Source organism: Dendrobates tinctorius, unplaced genomic scaffold, assembly GCF_039654945.1.
Source record: "Dendrobates tinctorius isolate UK_male_01 unplaced genomic scaffold, ASM3965494v1 ptg000022l, whole genome shotgun sequence".
In the NCBI taxonomy this organism is placed as follows: Eukaryota; Metazoa; Chordata; class Amphibia; order Anura; family Dendrobatidae; genus Dendrobates; species Dendrobates tinctorius.
The window spans coordinates 53,938,270-53,959,905 of record NW_027361690.1 but is presented as its reverse complement, the minus strand read 5'-3'; the positions used below and the strand labels follow the sequence as shown (position 1 = coordinate 53,959,905).

General features: G+C 44.3%; 1 protein-coding gene across 1 annotated transcript; it reads right to left on the bottom strand.

Annotated features, from left to right (window-relative positions):
- Positions 1-1,525: 1,525 nt before the first annotated feature.
- MRPL46 (mitochondrial ribosomal protein L46) lies at positions 1,526-21,488 on the bottom strand. Its single transcript, XM_073568717.1, has 4 exons — positions 21,207-21,488; positions 17,821-18,013; positions 14,559-14,732; positions 1,526-1,825 (listed from the first exon to the last, which is right to left on the bottom strand). Exons 1-4 carry the CDS (start codon positions 21,453-21,455, stop codon positions 1,575-1,577), a joined length of 867 nt encoding a protein of 288 aa, XP_073424818.1. The 5' UTR covers positions 21,456-21,488; the 3' UTR covers positions 1,526-1,574.
- Positions 21,489-21,636: the final 148 nt, after the last annotated feature.

The window sequence follows — 21,636 nt, the reverse complement described above, 5'->3', positions numbered from 1 at the left end:
CGACAGGGGGACTTAGAAGGTGCCGGGGGAGGTGAGAGGGGGTGAGGGGGGGGATCGGAATCTGGCGGGGAGCAGAGGGAATGGGAGGGGGGCAGATGATGACAGCGGCGGCAGATCGCCGCTGTCATTCAGTTGCGGGGGGGGGGGCGATCGCCGGGGGGGGGGCGGAATCGGTGTCTCCAGCCATGTCCGATGCTACAGCAGCATCAGCCATGGCTGGATTGTAATATTTCATCAATTTTCATTGATGAAATATTACTATCGCTCTGATTGGCTGTTTCACTTTTAACAGCCAATCAGAGCGATCGTAGCCACGTGGGGGCGAAGAACAAAGCCCCCTGTATCTGCGGGTCGGGTGACCTTTCAGTGACCTAGGTCACCCGACCCGCAGGGGGGGCTTTAAAGTCATGACGCCACATAGGCGTCATGGGTCGTTCTGGCACGACTTTTCATGACGCCTACGTGGCGTCAAAGGTCGTGAAGGGGTTAATGCTTATCGGCGGTCATTAAGGGGTTAAAGATTTCACCTTCTTAAAGGTGGTTTGGGGGTAAGATGCAATCAAGTTGTCAATGTCTTTATCCATTCTGAGGATGAATTAATATTTACTCAAGATAGATCTTAACTCTTGGGCACCATTATTAAATGTTGTGATGAAGTAAAAGCCTGTTTTATCACTTGTCTTTTTGAGGTTGCCCCTTCTAAAGCCTTATCAATTAGCTAGAGAAGCAAAGCAAAACAGCAACTCTACCTGTGGAGGACTTGACATGTCCATGTATTAGACACCTCACAGATCTCAAAACACTTGCTGCAAGGTTCTCTAACAGAGTGCAGCAGATTTCTGAGGTCTCCCAACAGTGAGATCTGATGATCAGCATATTTTTAAGGAAACCATTTAACAAAAATAAAAAGATTTACTTTAAAAAAAAAAAAAAAAAAAAAAAAAAAAAAGGGGGGGTCTGAATGCTTTCCTCTGCAAAAATGGCATTGTGGAATATAGATAATTGAGTGCCCAAAAATTTATAATTGGTGGAGAAATGTTGAACTTGATGGAACAAGTCTTTTTTCAACCTATATAACGGACTATTGCTCCTTACCTGTACATATATATGTCACATGGCAGGAGCGGATGTATAGAGTGCATTTAAGAGCTTGGCCAGCTCCACCACATCAGGTGCTGGCTGTGTTATACACAGTGTACATAGCAAGCTGTCGATTATTCTACTGATCAAATGGTACAAGCTCTGATGGCTGCTGCGTGAAACAGTTTATCAGATCCTACTTGAAAGAATAGGAGCTGCTCTGCAGTACCCAGTGGTTGCTACACAATAAATAAAGCTGTGCATTGCAGCTTCTTTAAAATGGTTCACATCTGGCAGCCAACCAGAGCTTATAACAGCTGATTGGTGGGAAATCCGGGCCTACATTGATCTTATCCACTGGATAAGTCATCAATATAAGTCAATGTGATAGCATAACCACGTTTTAAAAGACAATTGATGCAAAGTAATAAAATCACTTAACATGTATTATACAAAGTTTTTATTAGCATATTTACACAATTGTATACTATATATTATACCTCTATTACAAATTTATACACTTCAGATAGATATGCTGGTTTTAAATAGTCCTTGAGTTCATCCTTACTAACCCAAACATAATCTCCCTTTTTCTTATTTGTGGGCACAGATTTGTTCTTGAGCAGAGCTTTGAAAAAGAAAACCTTGGCTCCCATCTTATCTTCACTTCGCAACGTTTTGGGAAACTTGTACTTGTAAAAGCCACATGGGGCATTACCTAAGAAATGAGCCTCAATGCTATTTTCTGTGGAAAGAGAAAAAAAAAAATGTTAGAGACGGCAGATAGCTGGGCTGTGTCCATTCACATTGCAAGGCCAGCAGAATCCCCCTAACATTTCACTGTGACCTATAGTCAGACAGAATTAAAGATAAGAACAAGTGTATAGGTGGGGATCAGCCCTGTGATTGCTCTTCATCCCACTCAACACTCCCTTAAGGGCATGTCACACTAAGAGATATCGCTAGCAATATCGCTATAACTAGTGACGTTATAGCGATATTGCTAGCGATATCTCTGTGTCTGATACTTACCTCCAACCGCTCCCCCGCTGGTTATCGCTGATCGCGCGAGAACGTCCTGGACTGTTTCTCGTCGTCAGCTTCCTGTGGCGCTTCCTGCTGTGAGGACGAGCGACGCGTGGAGCCGGGCGGGAGGACGCAGGATCGCTGTGTGTGACAGGTAAGTAGCGACCCCCGTCCCCAGCGATGTCGCTAGTGAGATCTGCCTGTGTGGCAGCTCACTAGCGACCACTTAGCGATGTACCAGCGATCCTGACCGCGTCATATCGCTGGTCGGGATCGCTGGTACATCGCTAAGTGTGACAGTACCTTTACTGAACAGAGTAACTAAACATTTGAGATTTTTCTTTGTGCCTCTTAATTGCAAGTTGATCAGTAGGGGTCTAGGTTTTGAGTTTTATAATAACACTTAATGTCACCTATGGTGCACTGTTAGGTCTGCATTGCCTCTCCCGGGCTTGAGTGACATATCAGTGTTATCCCTGCATCCAATTAGCGCTGGCTTCACTCTCCTATGGAGGTAATTGAAATCAGAAGGAAGAGCTGCGGCTGCTCTCCCACTTCCTTTGGCTGTCTTGATTTGTCTGGAGGAGGGGACCGTGATGCCAGTGATGACATGACAATGTCAAGAGTGCTCCATTAGAGCTAGTGCACTCATTGCTGGGATGGCGCCGGCACCAAGAATAGGTGTTATTTTACTGGTGAGGAAACATATGGACTGACAAAGGGTTGTCCAAGTAGAGGACCTATCACTTCATGGTATTAAATGACCTAAAAGACCATCAAATTATACAATCTTTCTCAAAAAGAATTTGAGGAGCTAAGAATTTTTTTTTACCTAATATAGTTCCGGTATTTTCAGAAATTATTATTTATTATTTATTTATATAGCGCCATTGGTTCCATGGTGCTCTATATGAGAAGGGGTTACATACAAATTACAGATATCACTTACAGTAAACAAACTAACAATCACAGACTGATACAGAGGGGAGAGAGGACCCTGCCCTTTCGGGCTTACATGCTACAGGATGGTGGGAAGGAGACAGTAGGTTGGGGGGTTGCAGCAGCTCCAGTGATGGTGAGGCGGTAGCTCCAGCAGTGGTGAGGAGGCAGCGGGGATCATTGCAGGCTGTAGGCTTTCTTGAAGAGGTGGGTTTTCAGGTTCCGTCTGAAAGATCCGAGTGTGGTTCATAGCCAGATGTGTTGGGGCAAAGAATTCCAGAGGATGGGGGCTATTCGGGAGAAGTCTTGGAGGCGGTTGGGTGAGAAATGGAGACTTAAGTCGTGATCTCCATTGTCTCAATGATTTAACAAAGCGCTGAGTGTGGAGGAGAATGAGTGTGCAGCATGTAAACACAGGCGAAAGTTGTGCTGCAATTAATCATGCTGGATGTCATTATGAAAGTACCACTGTAACATGGATTTCTGTGAAACATGCAACAGCAAAATGCTGGGAAATTAAAGGGGTTGTACCAAGTTTGGAAGTAATCACTTATCCTTTTCTTAAATCGCTGTGCTCCCGACCAATGGGAACTCCACCAATCCAAAGAACTGGAGAGGTCAATCATGCACACCACTGCTTTATTCATTCTTAATAGAAGTGGGGAAGCCCAGCCGAATGCTGTGCTTCGCTATCTATGGTGGTCACAGAGAATTAGAATCATAGAATGGTAGAGTTGGAAGGGACCTCCTGAGTCATCTGGTCCAACCCCCTGCTCAATGCAGGATTCACTAAATCATTCCAGACAGATGTCTGTCCAGCCTCTGTTTGAAGACTTCTATTGAAGGAGAACTCACCACCTCTCGTGGTAGTGCACATGATCGACTACCTCTCCATTCATAAGGGGATCTTGAGTTTAACCCCTCAGTGACAGGGGCAATTTTTTAAAATCTGACATGTCACTTCTATTTATATAATTGCCTTGTAATGTTTTCATTTCCTGTTGTCCAGATGTCACCGTATCCCAGGATTCCAAGCGGAGGAAGTTCACCGACCGCCATATTGGGACACCCAAGTGATGTTTGTCTCAATATGGAAACTGCTGCTGGTACCAACCTATTGTGCGGTACCATCAGCGGAACACCGTCGCACCACACACACACACACACACACACACTATACGCCATACGTACCACTCACACGGTACCACCGGCGGAACACAGTCGCACTGTGCTTGTGCAAATTACGTGCAGGCGCAGTGAATCATTGGGCTGATCCCGGTGACAGATGCGTGATGTGTCTACAGGCAGAGGAAGCCGGTCACAATAAAGGGGTTTTCCCACAAACGAAAGTTCATTTTAAAAACTGTCTGTGTCTGACCGTGTACGGAGCATACCACATCTCCTGGGCAGGGGAGGAAGCAAAAAGACAATACTGACATTACAGCAGATCTCAGAGGATTCATTTTGTGAGGTAAAATATTTCACTTACTGTTTTTAAACAATATTTTACCACACAAAATGTATCCTTTGCGATCCCCTGCTGTAATTCAGTATTGTCTTTTGCTTCCTCCCCTGCCAAGGAGGTGTGGTATGTTCTGTATACGGTCAGACACAGAAAATTTTTAAAATGAACTTTCGTTCGTGGGAAAACCACTTTAAATTGAAATTCCTCCTGCCATGCTGTGCACTGTTTAGTGATGAGGTACACAGGTTAAACAAGAGATGACATGAGAGAAGATAGCAGATGAGGGAGAAAGCGCACAGGAGGGAGACAGCTCACACAAGACTGCACATGAGGGGAGAACACAGCACAGGAAGGAGAGAGACAGCAGACAAGGGGGATAGCACATGGGGTAGACAGGTCAAAGAGAGCACAGACAGAAGTCCGCACATGAGAAAAGAGAGAGTGGCTAGGTGGGTGAGCACATGGGGGAGGGGGAGATTCTCAATGCTGCAAAGCCTGCACCCATCATCACATTACCACTCTTCCGATGCGATAGCATCAGGCCTCCATCTAGTTATGTTATAACTCTGGAATGCTTCAACATATCCCATTGATTGATTTTGAGAGTGTTTTTGTGACACATCATACTTATGATAATGGTAAATTTAGGTTGATATGTTTTCCATTTATAAATATATCAAAATTGTGACAAATTTTAAAAAATGCGCAATTTTTGAAACTTTGAATTACTATACCTATAATCCAGATATTTATTAATGTTGTGTGGTATGACTAACATTTCCCTCATGTCTGCTTTACATCAGCATCATCTGTAAAATGTTTTATTTTGTTAGCATTTTAGAAGGTTTAAAAATTTAGCAGTAATCTTTCATGTTTTCAAGGAAATTTACAAAATGTATTGTTTAGGGACCTTTCAGTTTTGAAGAGACTAATATATATATATATTATATATATATATATATATATATATATATATATATATATATATATATATATATATATATATATATATATACACATATATATATATATATATATATATACACATATACATACATACGTAGGAAAACCCCCATAAGTTATGCCATTTTAAAAACCAAAAAATTGCTTTCAGGTAGTTCATTAACTCTTCAGGTGCTTTTTTGGAATTAATGCAAAACTTTATCTTTACCACGTAAATTCTGATAACTTTTGAACAGGCCACTAGAGCTGGCAGACTAAGGCCTGTTTCACACTTCAGTTTTTTGTGTCAGTCAAAATCTGTCAAAATGGCGGATCCGTTGCTAAACTGATGTGAACGGATGCCACCGGACCGTTTTTTTTTGGGGGAGAGAGGGGGAGAGAGGGGGAGAGAGGGGGAGAGAGGGGGAGAGAGGGGGAGAGAGGGGGAGAGAGGGGGAGAGAGGGGGAGAGAGGGGGAGAGAGGGGGAGAGAGGGGGAGAGAGGGGGAGAGAGGGGGAGAGAGGGGGAGAGAGGGGGAGAGAGGGGGAGAGAGGGGGAGAGAGGGGGAGAGAGGGGGAGAGAGGGGGAGAGAGATTTTTCTGTCCACAAGAAATGAGTTCAGGGTTAAATTTACGGCTGACTTCATTCCTCCGGGCATGCGCACTATAAAAATGCGGATCCTGCAGCAAAAAAAAAAAAAAAACGTTACATGGTCCGTCCAGGCATCTCGGCGGACGCAAAAAAATTGACAGATCCGCAAAAAAACGGATCCAACGGATGGCCATCCGTCAAGATTCGCCGGTAATGCAAATCAATGGGGGAAAAAAACGGATCCGCCAAAAAAATGGTGGATCCGGTTTTTTTTTTTTTCAAAAACGGCGGATTTTCACTGATGGTCAAAAACGGAAGTGTGAAACATGCCTAAGGCAGTTATTTGGTTGTGAATTACCATGGCAAACATCAGGATCACATGATCAAGATCTCTTGGAGCCAATGGGGTTAAAAAAGAAGCCTCCCCACATGCTGTTAACGATCTAGATGCCGTAGTCATTATTGATGGCAGCATTTAAGGGGTTAAACAACCATTGTCGGGCCAACACGGGCCATGGCTGATGCAGCAAGTTGTCAGCTACAGTGTACAGCTGACAGCTGCTGGATTGTCACCTGTCGGGGAAGCTAGTCTCTTATATTGCAGGTCGGTAAAAAGACATATTGGTGGGGGCGTGGCCTAGCGCACGATGTGAGAGGACGTGCAGTGGAGCTCTCCTGCCACAATCTCCCTTACTAAGGATACCTGAGGCGCCGCCGAACGCTGAAATCGCTCCAAGGAGTGTGCAGAGATCCGGGGAGTAGCAGTGAGTGGAGGACGGTCTGGTGGAAAGGAGTCCTGCACGAGGATGACGCGCAGGAGACAGAAGGAGCTGGCAGCGTCGGGAAGCGCTCAGGCCCAAGATGGCGCCGAGGCTGCAGAGGAGGCGGCAGGGGCGAGCGCGGAATATCAAAGACGGATGGAGGTGATCGCTCGGCTGGAACGCTTTGCGAGGTCAGAGGAGGCTGCTAATGAGAGGTCAGAGGCTGAAGGTGAGAGACCTGACAACGCAGATCCCTGGGAAACAGCAGGAAGGAGGGGGCCACCCACAGAGTGGTGGGGAGGAACAGAGATCCCCTGTTGTGGCTGCACGCGCTGGCCAGCTTGAGCAGCCGGACACATTAGATATAGCAGAGCCGACGCTCAAAGATATATTTTCTGTGGTAATTTACAACAAGTCTGCCCTTGCAGCTTTGAACAGTCGTGTGGATGATTTAAAGGGAGAGATGGCTGCGATTAATGCTGCACTGCGCAAAGTTGAACAGAGAATGGAGGTGGTGGAAGAACGTGTGGGGAGCACTGAAGAGCAGGTTAATGATCTGTTGAAAAGGGAAAAAAAGTATGTGCAGCGTATAGCTGAACTGGAATTTAAAACCGATGATCTGGAGAACCGCTCCCGTAGGAGCAATCTGAGGATTGTGAGGGTACCAGAAAAAGCGGAAGGAAATAACCCCACTGAGTACATTAAGTCATGGCTGAAAAATACTGTAGGAGGGGATGGTCTCACTAAAATGTTTTCCGTTGAAAGAGCACATCGTGTGCCCACTAGACCCCTGCCCCCAGGATCAGCCCCAAGAGTCATCTTGGCCAAAGTTCTGAACTATCGGGTCCGGGATACTCTGCTGCGGAAAGCCAGGACCTGTGCGGAACTTACTATAGATGGCAATCGCATCTCCATCTACCCAGACTATTCTGCAGCGGTTCAGAAGCTCCGGATGACGTTTGGAGAAGTTAAAAGACGACTACGAGATATGGATGTGCGCTATTCAATGATTTACCCAGCTAAGCTGAGAGTTGTAGCTTTGGATCGAGTACACTTTTTTCAAAATCCAGAGGAGGCGACACTCTGGCTTGACTCTAACATAAAGAATATCAGAGCGGGACAGTCCCATTGAAGCATACTCTGAGTGATGTTGAAATAGTGACTAACTGTGATTTAGTTTGAATTTGACAAGTTAATGGTCATCTCTGAGATGAAGTAATGCCATGTTGGTTTATGTGGGTTGTGTTCGGCGGGGCAACGATTATTGCAGTTTGATAAATGTGGACGGGAGAGTAGTTGGAGTGCAGAGCTTGTATTGTTAGGCTGTAAAAACGCCCTCCTAGATCTCAAATAGAGAGGAAGAGAGAATTCTTTTCGGCTTAAATGTTGTGGGAGATAGCTGTTTTTTTTCGGGTGGGGGAGAAGGATGAGAGTTATTTCAGTTGGAAGGTTGAGACAGGGGGTAGAGGCGGGAAAGGGGGGGTGGGGGGGAGGACCGAGACTTCAGGTATAACGTGTCAAATGTTTGGTATTGCAACATATCATGGGGGGTAGAATTAAAGCTGGAACGTTAGGGGTCTCGCTAACGTCTCAAAACGGGCCGCAATTTTACAATATCTGCTGAAGCTGAGGACCTCAGTGATTTGCCTCCAAGAAACACATCTGGTAAAAGACAAAGTAGCTATGTTACAAAAAAGGTGGGTGAGGAAGGCTTATCACTCGACGTACTCCGCCTATGCTAGGGGAGTGTCGGTGTTGATCCACACTTCTACTCCATATGAAGAAGTGGAGGCTATAATAGACAAGGATGGGCAATATGTGTTTATTGTATGTAAGATATTGAATAGACTATTATGTATTGTGTCTTTGTATATCCCTCCACCGTTTTCTGGAAAGAAGATACAGGAAATTCTGGACTTATCCGGGAAATGGACTGGGGTCCCGTTGCTTGTAATAGGTGATGTGAATAATATTGCAAATGATCATTGGGATAAGGGTAAACATGCGGGGAGCAGAGAGGGAGGGAACGTGACACCTTTTGGAAATTACATGAGGGAAATTGGTTGGATAGACTTGTGGAGAGTTCGGAATATGGAGAACTACACTTACTCGTGCTACTCGGCGACATATGGCTCCCTATCTCGCATTGATGTGGCTTTGGGAAATGAGGGGATGGATAACTTGGTACAGGAAGTGGAATATTTGCCCAGAGTCCTATCGGATCATTGTCCACTGGTGATATCTCTACAATTGGGAGAACGGGGGAGGTTTACAGGTATGGGTTGGAAAATTCATCCCTTTTGGCTACGGTTGCTGGATATGGGAAAGATAGGAGAGGAACTGGGAGAATTCTTTAGGATTAACGAAGGTAGTGCAGAGGGTCATGTAGTCTGGGATACTATAAAAGCGTTTTTGAGAGGGATTTTATTCAGAGAAGTGTCTCGATATAAGACTAGGTCTCAAAATCTAGATGAAGCAGTGATGGAGGAATTAAGGGCGGCGGAGGAAGCATTGGGTGCGCAGTGTACTAAAGTTACGCAGACCCGCAAGAGAGCGGCCCAGTCGGAAGTTAATAAACTTCACATCCGTAAGGCGGAGAGACGGCGGGCATTTCAGAACGAGGCATTCTATGCGGAGGGTGAAAAAGTGGGGCACCTGCTCTCTGTGATAGCTTCGGCACAACGGGAATCCTCACATGTGTAAGCAATTAAATCTAAGGAAGGTAATGTGGTTACAAAGGGGGATCAAATTTTGGATGTATTTAAACAATTTTATAGTGAGCTATACTCCTCAAAGATACATAAAGGTCAAGAGGAGATGGACAGGTATCTGAGGGCGATTAAGCTTCCTAGACTAGGGGATGAAGACAGAGAATGGATGGATAGGCCACTTGCAGCGGAGGAGTTGAGGGTGGCACTGGCGGACATGGCGGGAAATAAGGCCCCGAGGGCGGATGGCATTCCGGCAGAGGTGTATAAAATTTTTAATGAAGAAGTAATAACCAAATTGGAGAAGGTATTTAATGAGTCGTTGGAGAGGGGAATGTTACCTACATCTATGAGAGAGGCCATTGTGGTGGTCATTCCTAAAGCTGATAAGGACCCATTGAATCCGGAGTCCTACAGACCAATTTCACTCCTTACGGCAGATGTAAAGATTCTGGCGAAGGCCTTGGCCAACAGACTGACCCACGTGATTGATAAAGTAATCCACCCAGATCAATCGGGATTTATGCCCAATAAATCTACAGCAATCAATTTAAGGAGGCTATATTTAAATATGCAAATTCCAGCCGAAAATGCTGGAAAGAGAGTAGTAGTGTCTTTGGATGCCCATAAGGCCTTTGATTGTGTAGAATGGAAGTACTTATGGTCGGTTTTGATGGGCCTTGGGTTTGGGCCCAAGTTTATATCGTGGGTGGGGTTGCTATACTCCTCTCCAACGGCAAAAATTAGAGTGAATAATGAATTATCTGATAGTTTCTCATTACATAGGGGTACGAGGCAGGGATGCCCGTTGTCTCCGTTGCTGTTTGCCCTCGCCGTGGAACCTCTGGCCACTAAAATAAGGGATGCACAAGAGATAAAAGGATTTGTCTATGGAGTGAAGGAGGAAAGGGTGTCTTTGTATGCCAATGATATTTTGCTATTTTTGGAGGACTCAGGGGAGAATTTGGATAACGCGGTGGCATTAATTGAGGAATTCGGGGAATTTTCCGGACTCAAAATCAATTGGGACAAATTGTGCATAATGCCCATTGATGAGGTAGATGGGGATATGGGGGAGGTGGGAAGGTCTGCAAAATTGAAGGTAGTTTCGAAATTTAAATATTTGGGGATACAAATCGCCCTTCCTTTGACTAGGTTTGAAGAACTTAATCTAAGCCCTTTGCTACAAAAAATTTGTTCCAAAATATCAGCATGGAATAAATTACATCTTTCGGTAATTGGAAGGGTGAACCTTTTAAAAATGATTGTGATGCCACAGCTGTTATATGTACTGCATAATTCTCCAATTTGGATCTCGCAGAGTAGGTTCCACAAAATTAAATCGCTGTTTGATGACCTAATATGGGGGGGGAAAAGCCCACGGTTTAAACAAGAAACTTTGCAGAGGCCGAAGGAGGAAGGAGGTTTGGCGCTTCCCAACCCCTGGGTATATTTTTTATCAGCACAATGCCAGCATATCGGAGGATGGGGGGTGGAGACGGGACAGGGACAATCGCCCAGTAGTTTGAGATATTTGTTTGGAAAATGGCCTCTGGGAGAGAGTTTAGAAGGGGGGCATTTTTTAAAATTAGGCTCCCGGTTTCCTACTGTTCTCCTAATTCATAAGGTATGGGAAAAAGTTAAACAGATAAGGGGTGTCACGGGCCTTACCAAATACTCTCCTGTATGGGATAATATAAATTTGCCAGAATTCGGGCAAATGGAAGGATTTGGGCCCTGGAGAGAGGCAGGAATCAGAAGGATGGGACAGCTAATGGGTCAGGGAAGACTTAAGTCATTTATGGAGCTGCAGACAGAATTCCAGTTACCGCATTCAAATTTGTTTCATTATAAAAGAATTCAGCATGCGTATCGGTCGCAATGTCGGAGAAAACTTATTGAGATCCAGTTTGATATCACGCTGGCCTCCATTTTGGAGAACAGCGTGACAAGGGGGGCAATCTCAGAAGTGTATAGAGATTTATTGTTCACTTTTCTAGTCAAACATCCCATCAAGTCTAGAGTGAAATGGGAGGTTGAATTGGGAGAGATAAATGACGATAGATGGGAATCTATTTTAGAATATGTGCCTAAGATTTCTATGAGCGAACCTGGGAGGATGTCTCAGTTATACGTAATTCATAGAGCTTACAGAACTCCTGATAGACTGTTCAAGATGGGTTTGAGGTCCGATTCCGAGTGTCCACGATGTTCGCAGGAACGGGCAGACATGCTGCACATGCTGTGGCATTGCCCTAGATTGTCTACGTACTGGACAGTCGTATTGAGTCGGATTGAATTGATATATAGTTGTGCAGTCCCCAGAGACCCTTTGGTCTGTATATTAGGGTATGTAGAGGAATTAGTAGCAGTATCCATGGTCAAACTGGCGATTGCTAGACTGTTGTTCATAGCAAGGAAGTTGATCGCTCGGTTCTGGATCAGAGAAGAGCCTCCGACTAGACGAGACTTTCTTACGCAAGTGGAGCATATAATTTCATTGGAAAAAAGTATTTATACTAAGAGAAATAAACTCGATGTATTTCATAAGATATGGCAGCCATGGGTAGAATGGAGTTAGATTTGTGGGGAGGATGTATTATGATATAGATGATGTTCATAATAAACAAGTATATATGGAGGTGGGAAAGAGTATCGGAATAGAAACGAGGAAGACACTGAAGGGGTCTCGGAGGGGGGGGATGGGGGGGGGGGGAGTTTGTTAATAAAAATTTATGATTATATGTGAACAACTGCTTGATGTCATATGATATACTTGTTATCATTTAACAAAAATTTATCTTATTAAAAAAAAAAAAAAAAGACATATTGGTGGTCACTAAGGGGTTAATATCCAAACTTAGAACAGCAGCAATAATTGAAATAATTAAAATAGCTAGCTGCCTCACTTCTGCACAATTTTGATTTTAGCGCTACCTCCTAATGTAAAGCTAATTTCAAGATGTGTGTAAACCGCAGAATTGTAAGGATAGAACGATAGTTTAGCTATGTCACATTACAAACCCATTCATCAGCTCTGATGTACTGCCCCCTTCCCCTCAACATTACAACTGCAGCCAAGTATACTTTCCTCTGAAACGTAGTTAGGAGATGTGGCTTGTGACGAGTCTGGTGCCGTCCCCATCCAGCATTTCCAACGTCGCGCCAAGTGTTTGACAGATTTTTTCCATAGTTGTAGATCTGTGAATTTCCCAAAGCAGCGTTTCAGAGAAATATATACCTGGCTGCAATCGTGTAGCTAGGCTCCAACTCATGCTGTCTGTTCCCTTTAGGGCAGTCTCGCATGTCCAGATAATTCACGGAACAGGAAAAAATGGTACCGGAGCTCTCCGTGTGGTTACGTGGTACATCCATGTGGCAACAGTGTGTCGCATGTCTGCCGCATTGGGACCACACGGACGGCCGCCGGGGGAAGAAGCACTACAGCAAGCGTGCTCCCCTGCAGCTGGTGCTGAACTCGGCTGTCATTCTTCTCTCCTGCTCTGCCAGCAACAGCGAGCAGGAGAGAATGAATGAATAAAAACCCGACGTGGCAAAACTCACAGCTGGGGGCTGCTATTCTCAGGCTGGTAAGGGGCCATTGATCTTGGCCCCCCCACAGACTAAATATAGCAACCCGCAGCTGCCCAGAAAAGGCACATCTATTAGATGCGCCTATTCTGGAGCTTTGTCAGGTTCTTCCCACTGCCCTGTAGTGGTGGCAAGTGGTGTTAATAAGGGATTAATGTCACCTTGCTATTGTAAGGTGACATTGAGCTCCGGTTAGTAATGGAGAGGTGTCAGTAAGACACCTATCCATTACTAATCCTAGTTATTCAAGGATGAAATAAACACATACACAATAAGAACAAAAGTATTTTAATGAAAGAATACAGGACAGTTTTAAAATCTTTATTATACTCCTAATCCCATAGCAAAGCCATTGTTCTCTTGTAAAAAAATAAATAAAAAAACAAACCAACACTATACATTACCTGTCCAGCATAGAGTCAAGTCCCACAGCGTAAATCCATCTCGGGGGATTAATCAGTTTACAGCCGGAGCGCTGCCAATACAGCCGCTCAGGCTGCAAACTACTGGGGAATGAATGGAAGCAGCGCGCACAGGCTCAGTGACGTCACCACTAGTTACTGAGCATGCGCCGGCTGCTTCTGTTCATTCCTCAGTAGTTTACAGTCGGAGCAGTCGCATTAGCATCGCTCCGGCTGTAAATTGATTAACCCCTCCCCCCTAGATGGAATTACGCCGTGGGACTTGACTGTACGCCGGACAGCTCATGTATATTGTTGGTTTGTAATTTTTTACAGAACAATGGCATCAATATGGAATTAGCAGTATAATAAAGATTTTAATACTGTGTAGTGTATTATTTCATTAAAATACTTAGTTCTTATTGTGTGTGCATTTATTTAACCCTTGAATAATTCTAGGATTAGTAATGGATAGGTGTTTTATTGACACCTCTCCATTACTAGGCCAAGCTTAATTACAATAGCAAGGTGACATTAACCCCACTTGCCACCAATACAGGGAAGTGGGAAGAACCCTACAAAGCTTCAGAATAGGCGCATATAATAGATTACCAGCCTGAGAATAGCAGCCCCCAGCTGTGAGTTTTGCCGGGTTGCTTCACAAACAGAGGGGGACCCCACGTCGGGTTTTCTTTCATTCATTCTCTCCTGCTCACTGTTGTCGGCAGAGCAGGAGAGAAGAATGACAGCCGCGTTCAGCACCAGCCGCAAGGGAACAGCGCTTACAGTAGCGCTTCTTGCCTGGCGGCCGTCCGTGAACTGTTCTCCGTGTGCACGTGTTCAGCACGTTCTGCGGACCGTGCGCTCCCATAAGCACTGATATGTCTCCATGTTTTGCACACGGACACATGGTCCGTGAAAACCCGCTGACATCTGTATAGACCCATTCATTTGAATGGGTCAATGTGTGTCAGTGTCTCCGGTACGTGAAACCGGCATTGAGGAGGTTTTAAAGTTCCCGGTCTTGCAAAACTAAACTGATTAAAGTAGATACCTGATAAGTTAGAAAGGGCTCGTTCTGCTGTCTGCCTCATTGTTTCTCCAGCCAGCCACTCAACCTGAGGGAACATCCAGACTTCTTCATTGCCAATCTTTTCTTTAACCAATAGAACTAAAGGGATTTCTAGTTTCCTGTTGAGCGACGTCTGATCGTTCTGCTCATCTGCTTCTGTAACAAACGGAAAATAGAGTGATCATGCTCCTCAAATATTACATCATATGCACCAGTCTTGTGCCATCTACACTATGGAGTCTAGCCCCTATTAGTAGTTCCCAGAGGCACTAATGTGGCCATACAATGGTGATACAGTTAGCTATGAAGTCAATGGAAAATGAGGACTAAGCCACCCTCTGACAGCGATTTATGTGTCAAGGGAACAAAGGATCCTCTGACTAACTGTGGGACCACATACACCTAAAATATTGAGAGTCCTCAATGGTTGATACCTTTTAATGGCTAACTGAAAAGATGGTAACAAGTTGCAAGCTTTCGAGAATACACAGGTCTCTTCATCAGGCTAGACTGATACAAAATCTGAAGGATAACATATTTATAAAAAAGACATCACAGAAAAAACCCAATAGCTAAGACAAGTGTTGTGAAGTGGAATAGTCATTATGGGGATAGTGATGAGCATAAATCTTGGAACACTTCATAGATAAGCAGTGTGAAGGTTTTATTGCCCTCTGATTGCATCTGTCTGGTTCTGTGTTGTGATGACCCCAGAAGGTCTAAAGAGCAAATTCCTTAATTGATGTAAAAAGACATAAATCCATGTGACACATTCATTCCTGCACTGAATGTTTGGAAAGTTTTCATAAATTTGTACTCTGAGATTCTTCTCTCTGAGACTTGAAGTTACCTTCTAATACAAGTAATTTAATGTCCACGGTACAAAGATATATATCTTTCCTGTATCACATACACCTAAGATGCTCAGCCAAGTTCAACGATTATGGTGGGTTCAGCTGTCATTTATATTAAGTTTAAGGCAAGACCTAGAGCATAAAAAAGGCAGGGCTCAGGCTGTGCCCCTACAATGAATTTGGCAATCTATAGAGAAAATAAAATCCTACCACATGCGTTGGACAAAAACCTGGAAGCACTCCTAGGAACTAGAGCATGATATGACACGGCCTGTAAGCTACAAAGTGATGATTTTTTAACTTTGACATAGCAGTGATGAAACCAACTGTTTAAGGCAAAGTGTTCTAGAAGCAGCAGAAATCTTGGAGTTAGTAGAGCTTCTAGTGAATAACAGGTCACTGGATGAACCAAGAGCGTACCAAGCTTAAAAGAGAAGAGAGAAGAGTCTAGTGTGTAAGGAAAAAGTCATTAATGTACAAACAAAAATCAGACGCTGCCCAGGGAAAGAAGTCGGGAAGATAAAAAGAGACTATTACATTTTTAATACTGTTTCATAAATCTTTATCTTTGCATCTCCTTTCCCATAGCACCAGCTGTTTTTGGATTGTACATTAATGGCTTTTCCTTTCTTCCGTGGAACACCTCTGGACGGCACCACGTATCAGAACTATCAGAAGCCATCCACAACCTGTTGCCTCCATACATCTGTGACCGCGTCTCCTGGTACTTACCTGCATGCAGTCTCCGATCCTCACAACAAAATCTACTTCTCTACTCTTCTCTTATCTCCTCTTCCCACAATCGCATACAAGATTTCTTCCGTGCAACCCTCTACTCTGGAACTCTCAACTACAACATATCAGACTCTCGCCTACCATCGAAACCTTCAAAAAGAACATGAAGACCTACCTCTTCCGACAAACCTACAACCTGCAGTAACCACCGATCAACCAAACCGCTGCACGACCAGCTCTACCCTCACCGATCCCTTGTAGATTGTGAGCCCTCGTGAGCAGGGTCCGCTCTCCTTTTGTACCAGTCATGGCTTGTATTGTTTCAGATTACTTTACTTGTTTTTATTATGTATACCCCTCCTTACATGTTAAGCTCCATGGAATAAATGGCGCTATAATAATAATAACTACAATCCCACTGTGTTGCAGCGCACCAGCCCAGCTAGAATCAAGTGTGTAGCATGGATGGAGTGCTACATAGGGACATAAGGTGGATGCACATGGATTTAAGGGATGAGGATCTGCTCCAAATTCCACATGGTACATGCAATTTGAATGTGGATTTGCTGCAGTTTTTACCTTAAGCCAATAAGTAAATTTGAAGCTAATTAGACCCAAATCTACATGGAACATATTCATAAGGTGCCAAAGATTCATTGTAGACACATCAATATTGTAAAGAGTGTTATTCCCATTCTACCAAGTTATAACCCATTGTAAGGGATGAGCTCTCTGGTAGACGCTGGTGCGCACACAAGGATCTTGATCTTTAGTTCAAAACAAGAGAGTTTATTAAATGTCCATAAACCGTCCAGCTTAACAAAACAAAGCAGCCTCTTCTGTGTACAAAAGGTATAACAAAACCAAAACGGAAAATAAACAGTCGATATACAGAATGTGCTCACCCGTTTAGATGCCAAGCCTTCATTTTGCCACAAAAGCAAGGTCGTTCTCCATACACACACTAACCTAATGAGACAGCCTGGCTGTGACACACCCAAAGGTGAAGATATGGGAGCAAACAGACCCACCCATTTATGACTGCTCCTAAAAACCGAACCCTTGCTACGTCCCATTAACGAGCTCAGCGCCAATTGTTACTCATATCACCCCCGAAGAATCTGTCCAGCTGCATGCCTACACTATCTACAAGAAAAGGTGCTGATTCTATTATGGGGCTCTGAAGTGCATGCTTGTCAGCGCTCCATTCTCTGTATATGGGATCACTAGAAATAAGCTCAGTACTGGTGGTCCAATAAGCAATAAATAAAGTGTTAGCTCACGTGTGCAGTCACATTCCTCTTTAAATGCCCTGTTCTTGGAATCACTGGGATTCCTAGTAATCAGCAAATTACCTATTCTGTAAATACATGGATTATACTTGCTTATGGGCTATTCTGCATAGTTTTACATACATTACTGCCCCGATGGGGCTCACAATTAAGGCGTCAGGTTTCTAAGCTTTTGTGAGCGCTTTATACCATGGACAACGTGGTCGCATTTTCCTTTATGTGGCTGTGCTGTCCACTGTGCTGTTTGAGTGAAAGAACTTGTTAATCTGAAAAGAGGCATGTCGCTTTGCAAATTTCCTCCCCATTTAATATTGTCAGTCCCTGTATCTACACATCGAGCTGCTTGGGGGAAGGGAGCAATACCTGTTACTCTTGGAGCAAGTTTCATTTGCTTCCACTTTTGTTCCCATGTATCCTCCATGTCTTGCGCTATCACAATGTCCTGCTCCTCTTCATCATCAGAATCGTATGTATCAGACTGCTTCCTCCTCAGACGCTCTGCATCTTTCATAAGCTGGAGCTCGTGATTTGAATAGAAACTTTTCTCTAGGTCAATCTGGAATATACCAAGAATATGACAATAAACCCCCACATGCTGATTAGCAATAGCTGCCTCTCCTAGGTCCTGACTCATCATGATGTCTATGCCAGGATTCTGGAACAAAACACTTTCAATTATTGCAAATTGTTTATACAACTTACAGTCATGCAAAAATTTTGTGACTTTTGGCATTGGCCAGCTTTGCCAAAATGGGCAAAACAGGGGTGGGACAGCGCGGGGTGAAGCCAGCCAGGCAATCTCTGTAAAAATGCACTTTAGTGGCATGAACATTTCTGGCAGAGGCACACAGCATTACATTCATTAAGTCGCATGAGCCTATATTAGGTGCCTCTTACTCCCATGGTTCCTCCGTCAGTCTTTCCTCCCGTCTGTCCTGTCCTCCGCTCCCCTCTTCTGCCTTCCGATCCCCCCCTCCCCCAGGGTACCTCCCGATGTCCCTCCGTCTCCAGGCCTTCCCCTCCATGGGCAACACCATCTTGTTCCGGTTAAAAAATGGAGGGCTCATGCGCAGTGCTCAAACATAGATCTGCTGGCCGGCACCCGGCAGATTCCATTCATTCAATCCAGGTACATTTTGATCACTGTGATAGGGTCTATCACAGTGATCAAAATAAAAAAAAATGAGTAAATAAATCCCCCCCCTTTACCACCCCCTTAGAGAGGGAAAAATAATTAAAAAAAAATTATTTTATTTTCATTTTTCCATTAGGGTTAGGATTAGGGGTGGGATTAGAGTTAGGGGTGTGTTGGGGTTAGGGTTGGAGTTAGAATTGAGGGGTTTCCACTGTTTAGGTACATCAGGGGTCACAAAAGGCAACATGGCGCCACCATTGCTTTCAGCCAATTTTGCGTTCAAAAAGTCAAACAGTGCTCCCTCCCTTCCGAGCCCTGATGTGTGCCCAAACAGTGGTTTACTCCAACATATGGGGCATCAGCGTACTCAGGAAAAATTGCACAACAACTTTGGGGGTCTATTTTCTCCCGTTACCCTTGGGAAAATAAAAAATTGGGGGCTAAAAAATCATTTTTGTGGGAACAAAAATTATTTTTTTATTTTCACAGCTCTGTGTTACAAACGTCTGTGAAGCACTTAGGGGTTCAAAGTGCTCACCACACATCTAGATAAGCTCCTTGGGGGGGGGTCTAGTTTCCCAAATAAGGTTACTTGTGGGGGGTTTCTACTGTTATGCACATCAAGGGCTCTGCAAACGCAACATGGCGCCCGCAGACCATTCCATCAAAGTCTGCATTCCAAAATGGCACTACTTCCCTTTCGAGCCTCGACGTGTGTCCATACAGTGGTTCCCCCCACATCTGGGGTATCGGTGTACTCAGGACAAATTGGACAACTTTTGGGGTCCAACTTTTCTTGTTACCCTTTTGAAAATATCAATTGCAGGGAAAAAAAATCATTTTTGTGGAAAAAAAATGATTTATTTTCACGGCTCTGTGCTATAAACTTTAGTGAAACACTTGGGGGTTCAAAGTTCTCACAAAACATCTAGATAAGTTCCATGGAGGGTCTAGTTTCCAAAATGGGGTCACTTGCAAGGGAACTTCAATGCTTAGGCACACAGGGGCTAATGACTGGAGATAATTTTCCATTCAAAAAGTCAAATGGCGCTCCTTCCCTTCCGGGCCCTGCCGTGCGCCCAAACAGTGGTTTATGACCACATATGAGGTATCAGTGTACTCAGGAGAAATTACCCAACAAATTTTAGGATCCATTTCATTCTGTTGCCCATGTGAAAATGTGAAAGTGAAAAAATTGAAATTGAAAAGAAAATTTGTTGGAAAAATTAAAATGTCCATTTTTTCCTTCCTAACCTGAAGAGTTAATAATCTTCTTGAATGTGGTTTTGAGTAGCTTAAGGGGTGCAGTTATTAGAATGATGTCACTTTTGGGTATTTTCTGCCATATAGACCCCTCAAAGTCACTTCAAGTGTGAGGTGGTCCCTAAAAAAATAGTTTTGTCAATTTTGTTGTAAAACTGAGAATTCGCTGGTCAACTTTTAACCCTTAGGCTGAGTTCACACATGGCGTTCTTTTCGCGTTTCCGCGGCGGTTTTAACCACGCGATTTTGCCGCGAAAAATAAGCATCCCATGCATTCCTATGGGATTCTGCAATGCTGTGCTAATGCTGCGGTTTTTACCGCGGCAGAATCGCTTTGCGGTAAAAAACGCAGCATGCTCATTAATTTTGCGGAATCGCGGCGATCCCGCACCCATAGGAATGCATTGTTCCGCTTACTTTCTGCATGTGGCTGTGCCCACCATGTGAAAAGTAAGCAGAAAAATTGCGGATGGTACCCACGGATCACAAATTACCGCGAGACGTCGCGATCCCGCGAGAACGGACGCCATTGCGGGCATTTTCGCAAAGGATTACTGGGAATGGGAGCGTGGAGAGAGGCGGGAAGGCTGCGCGGGACGTCGGAAGGTGAGAATAACACCATTTTTTACATTTTATCTTTTACTACTGATGCTGCAGTGGCCTCAGTAGTAGAAAGTTGGTCACACTTGTCAAACACTATGTTTGACGAGTGTGACCAACCTGTCAATCAGTTCTCCAAGCGATGCTACAGATCGCTTGGAAAAAGCTAGTTTTTCCGCGGGAAAATCGCAGGAATTTAAAATGCGATTTTCCCGCGGAATGGAATTCCGGAACTCTCGCGGTAATTTCCGCAAGAGTTCCGCTACGTGTGAACTTAGCCTTATAACGGCCTTACAAAAAAAAAAAAAAAAAGTGTTTCCAAAATTGTGCTGATGTAAAATAGACATGTGGGAAATGTTATTTATTAACTATTTTGTGTCACATAACTCTCTGGTTTAACAGAATAGAAAGTAAAAATTGCGAAATTTTCACCAAATTTCTGATTTTTTCACAAATAAAAAAAAAATTATCTACCTAAATTTACCACTAACATGAAGACCAATATGTCACGAAAAAAAAAAAACAATCTCAGAATCGCTAGGATGTGTTGAAGCGTTCCCGAGTTATTACCTCATAAAGGGACACTGGTCAGAATTGCAAAAAATGGCCCGGTCATTAAGGTCAAAATAGGCTGGGTCGTGAAGGGGTTAATTAGGCTTTCCCTGGAGTTTCCCATTTCTGCTTTACAGCTGATAGCAGAGAGCAGCAGCAGCGCATCTCGCCGGGGTCAGCGGCCGGGCTCCCCCTGTACCTGCTTGAGCAGCTCCTCCACCTCCCGCTGTAGAGGCGTCTTGCTCTGAGACACCACTGCCGGCCTCTTCAGACACACAGCCCCGTGCAGCCTCCATGGAGACCCAGGTGCAGAGGCCAAACCCCGGCATCCCGCAACCGAGGCCCGAAAACCCAATACCCTGCACGACAGCGCGCCGGCCAGCAGCCTCCGTACAGGCGCAGCCATCTTGTGATCACGTGATGCCGGCGCCCGCTGCTGACAGGGCATACTACAGCACACGCTTTACGGGGCGGGCGGATTTGTTTTGCCATTACGTAGCTATTAAAGTTTTCTTCATGAAGAAAAAAATTATACAAATAAATTTAAATTTCAATATTAGAACAAATCCGTTATTTTCAGCTTTATTCTATAGTCCTTAAATAACTCTCCTAGTCGTATACTCCCCTTT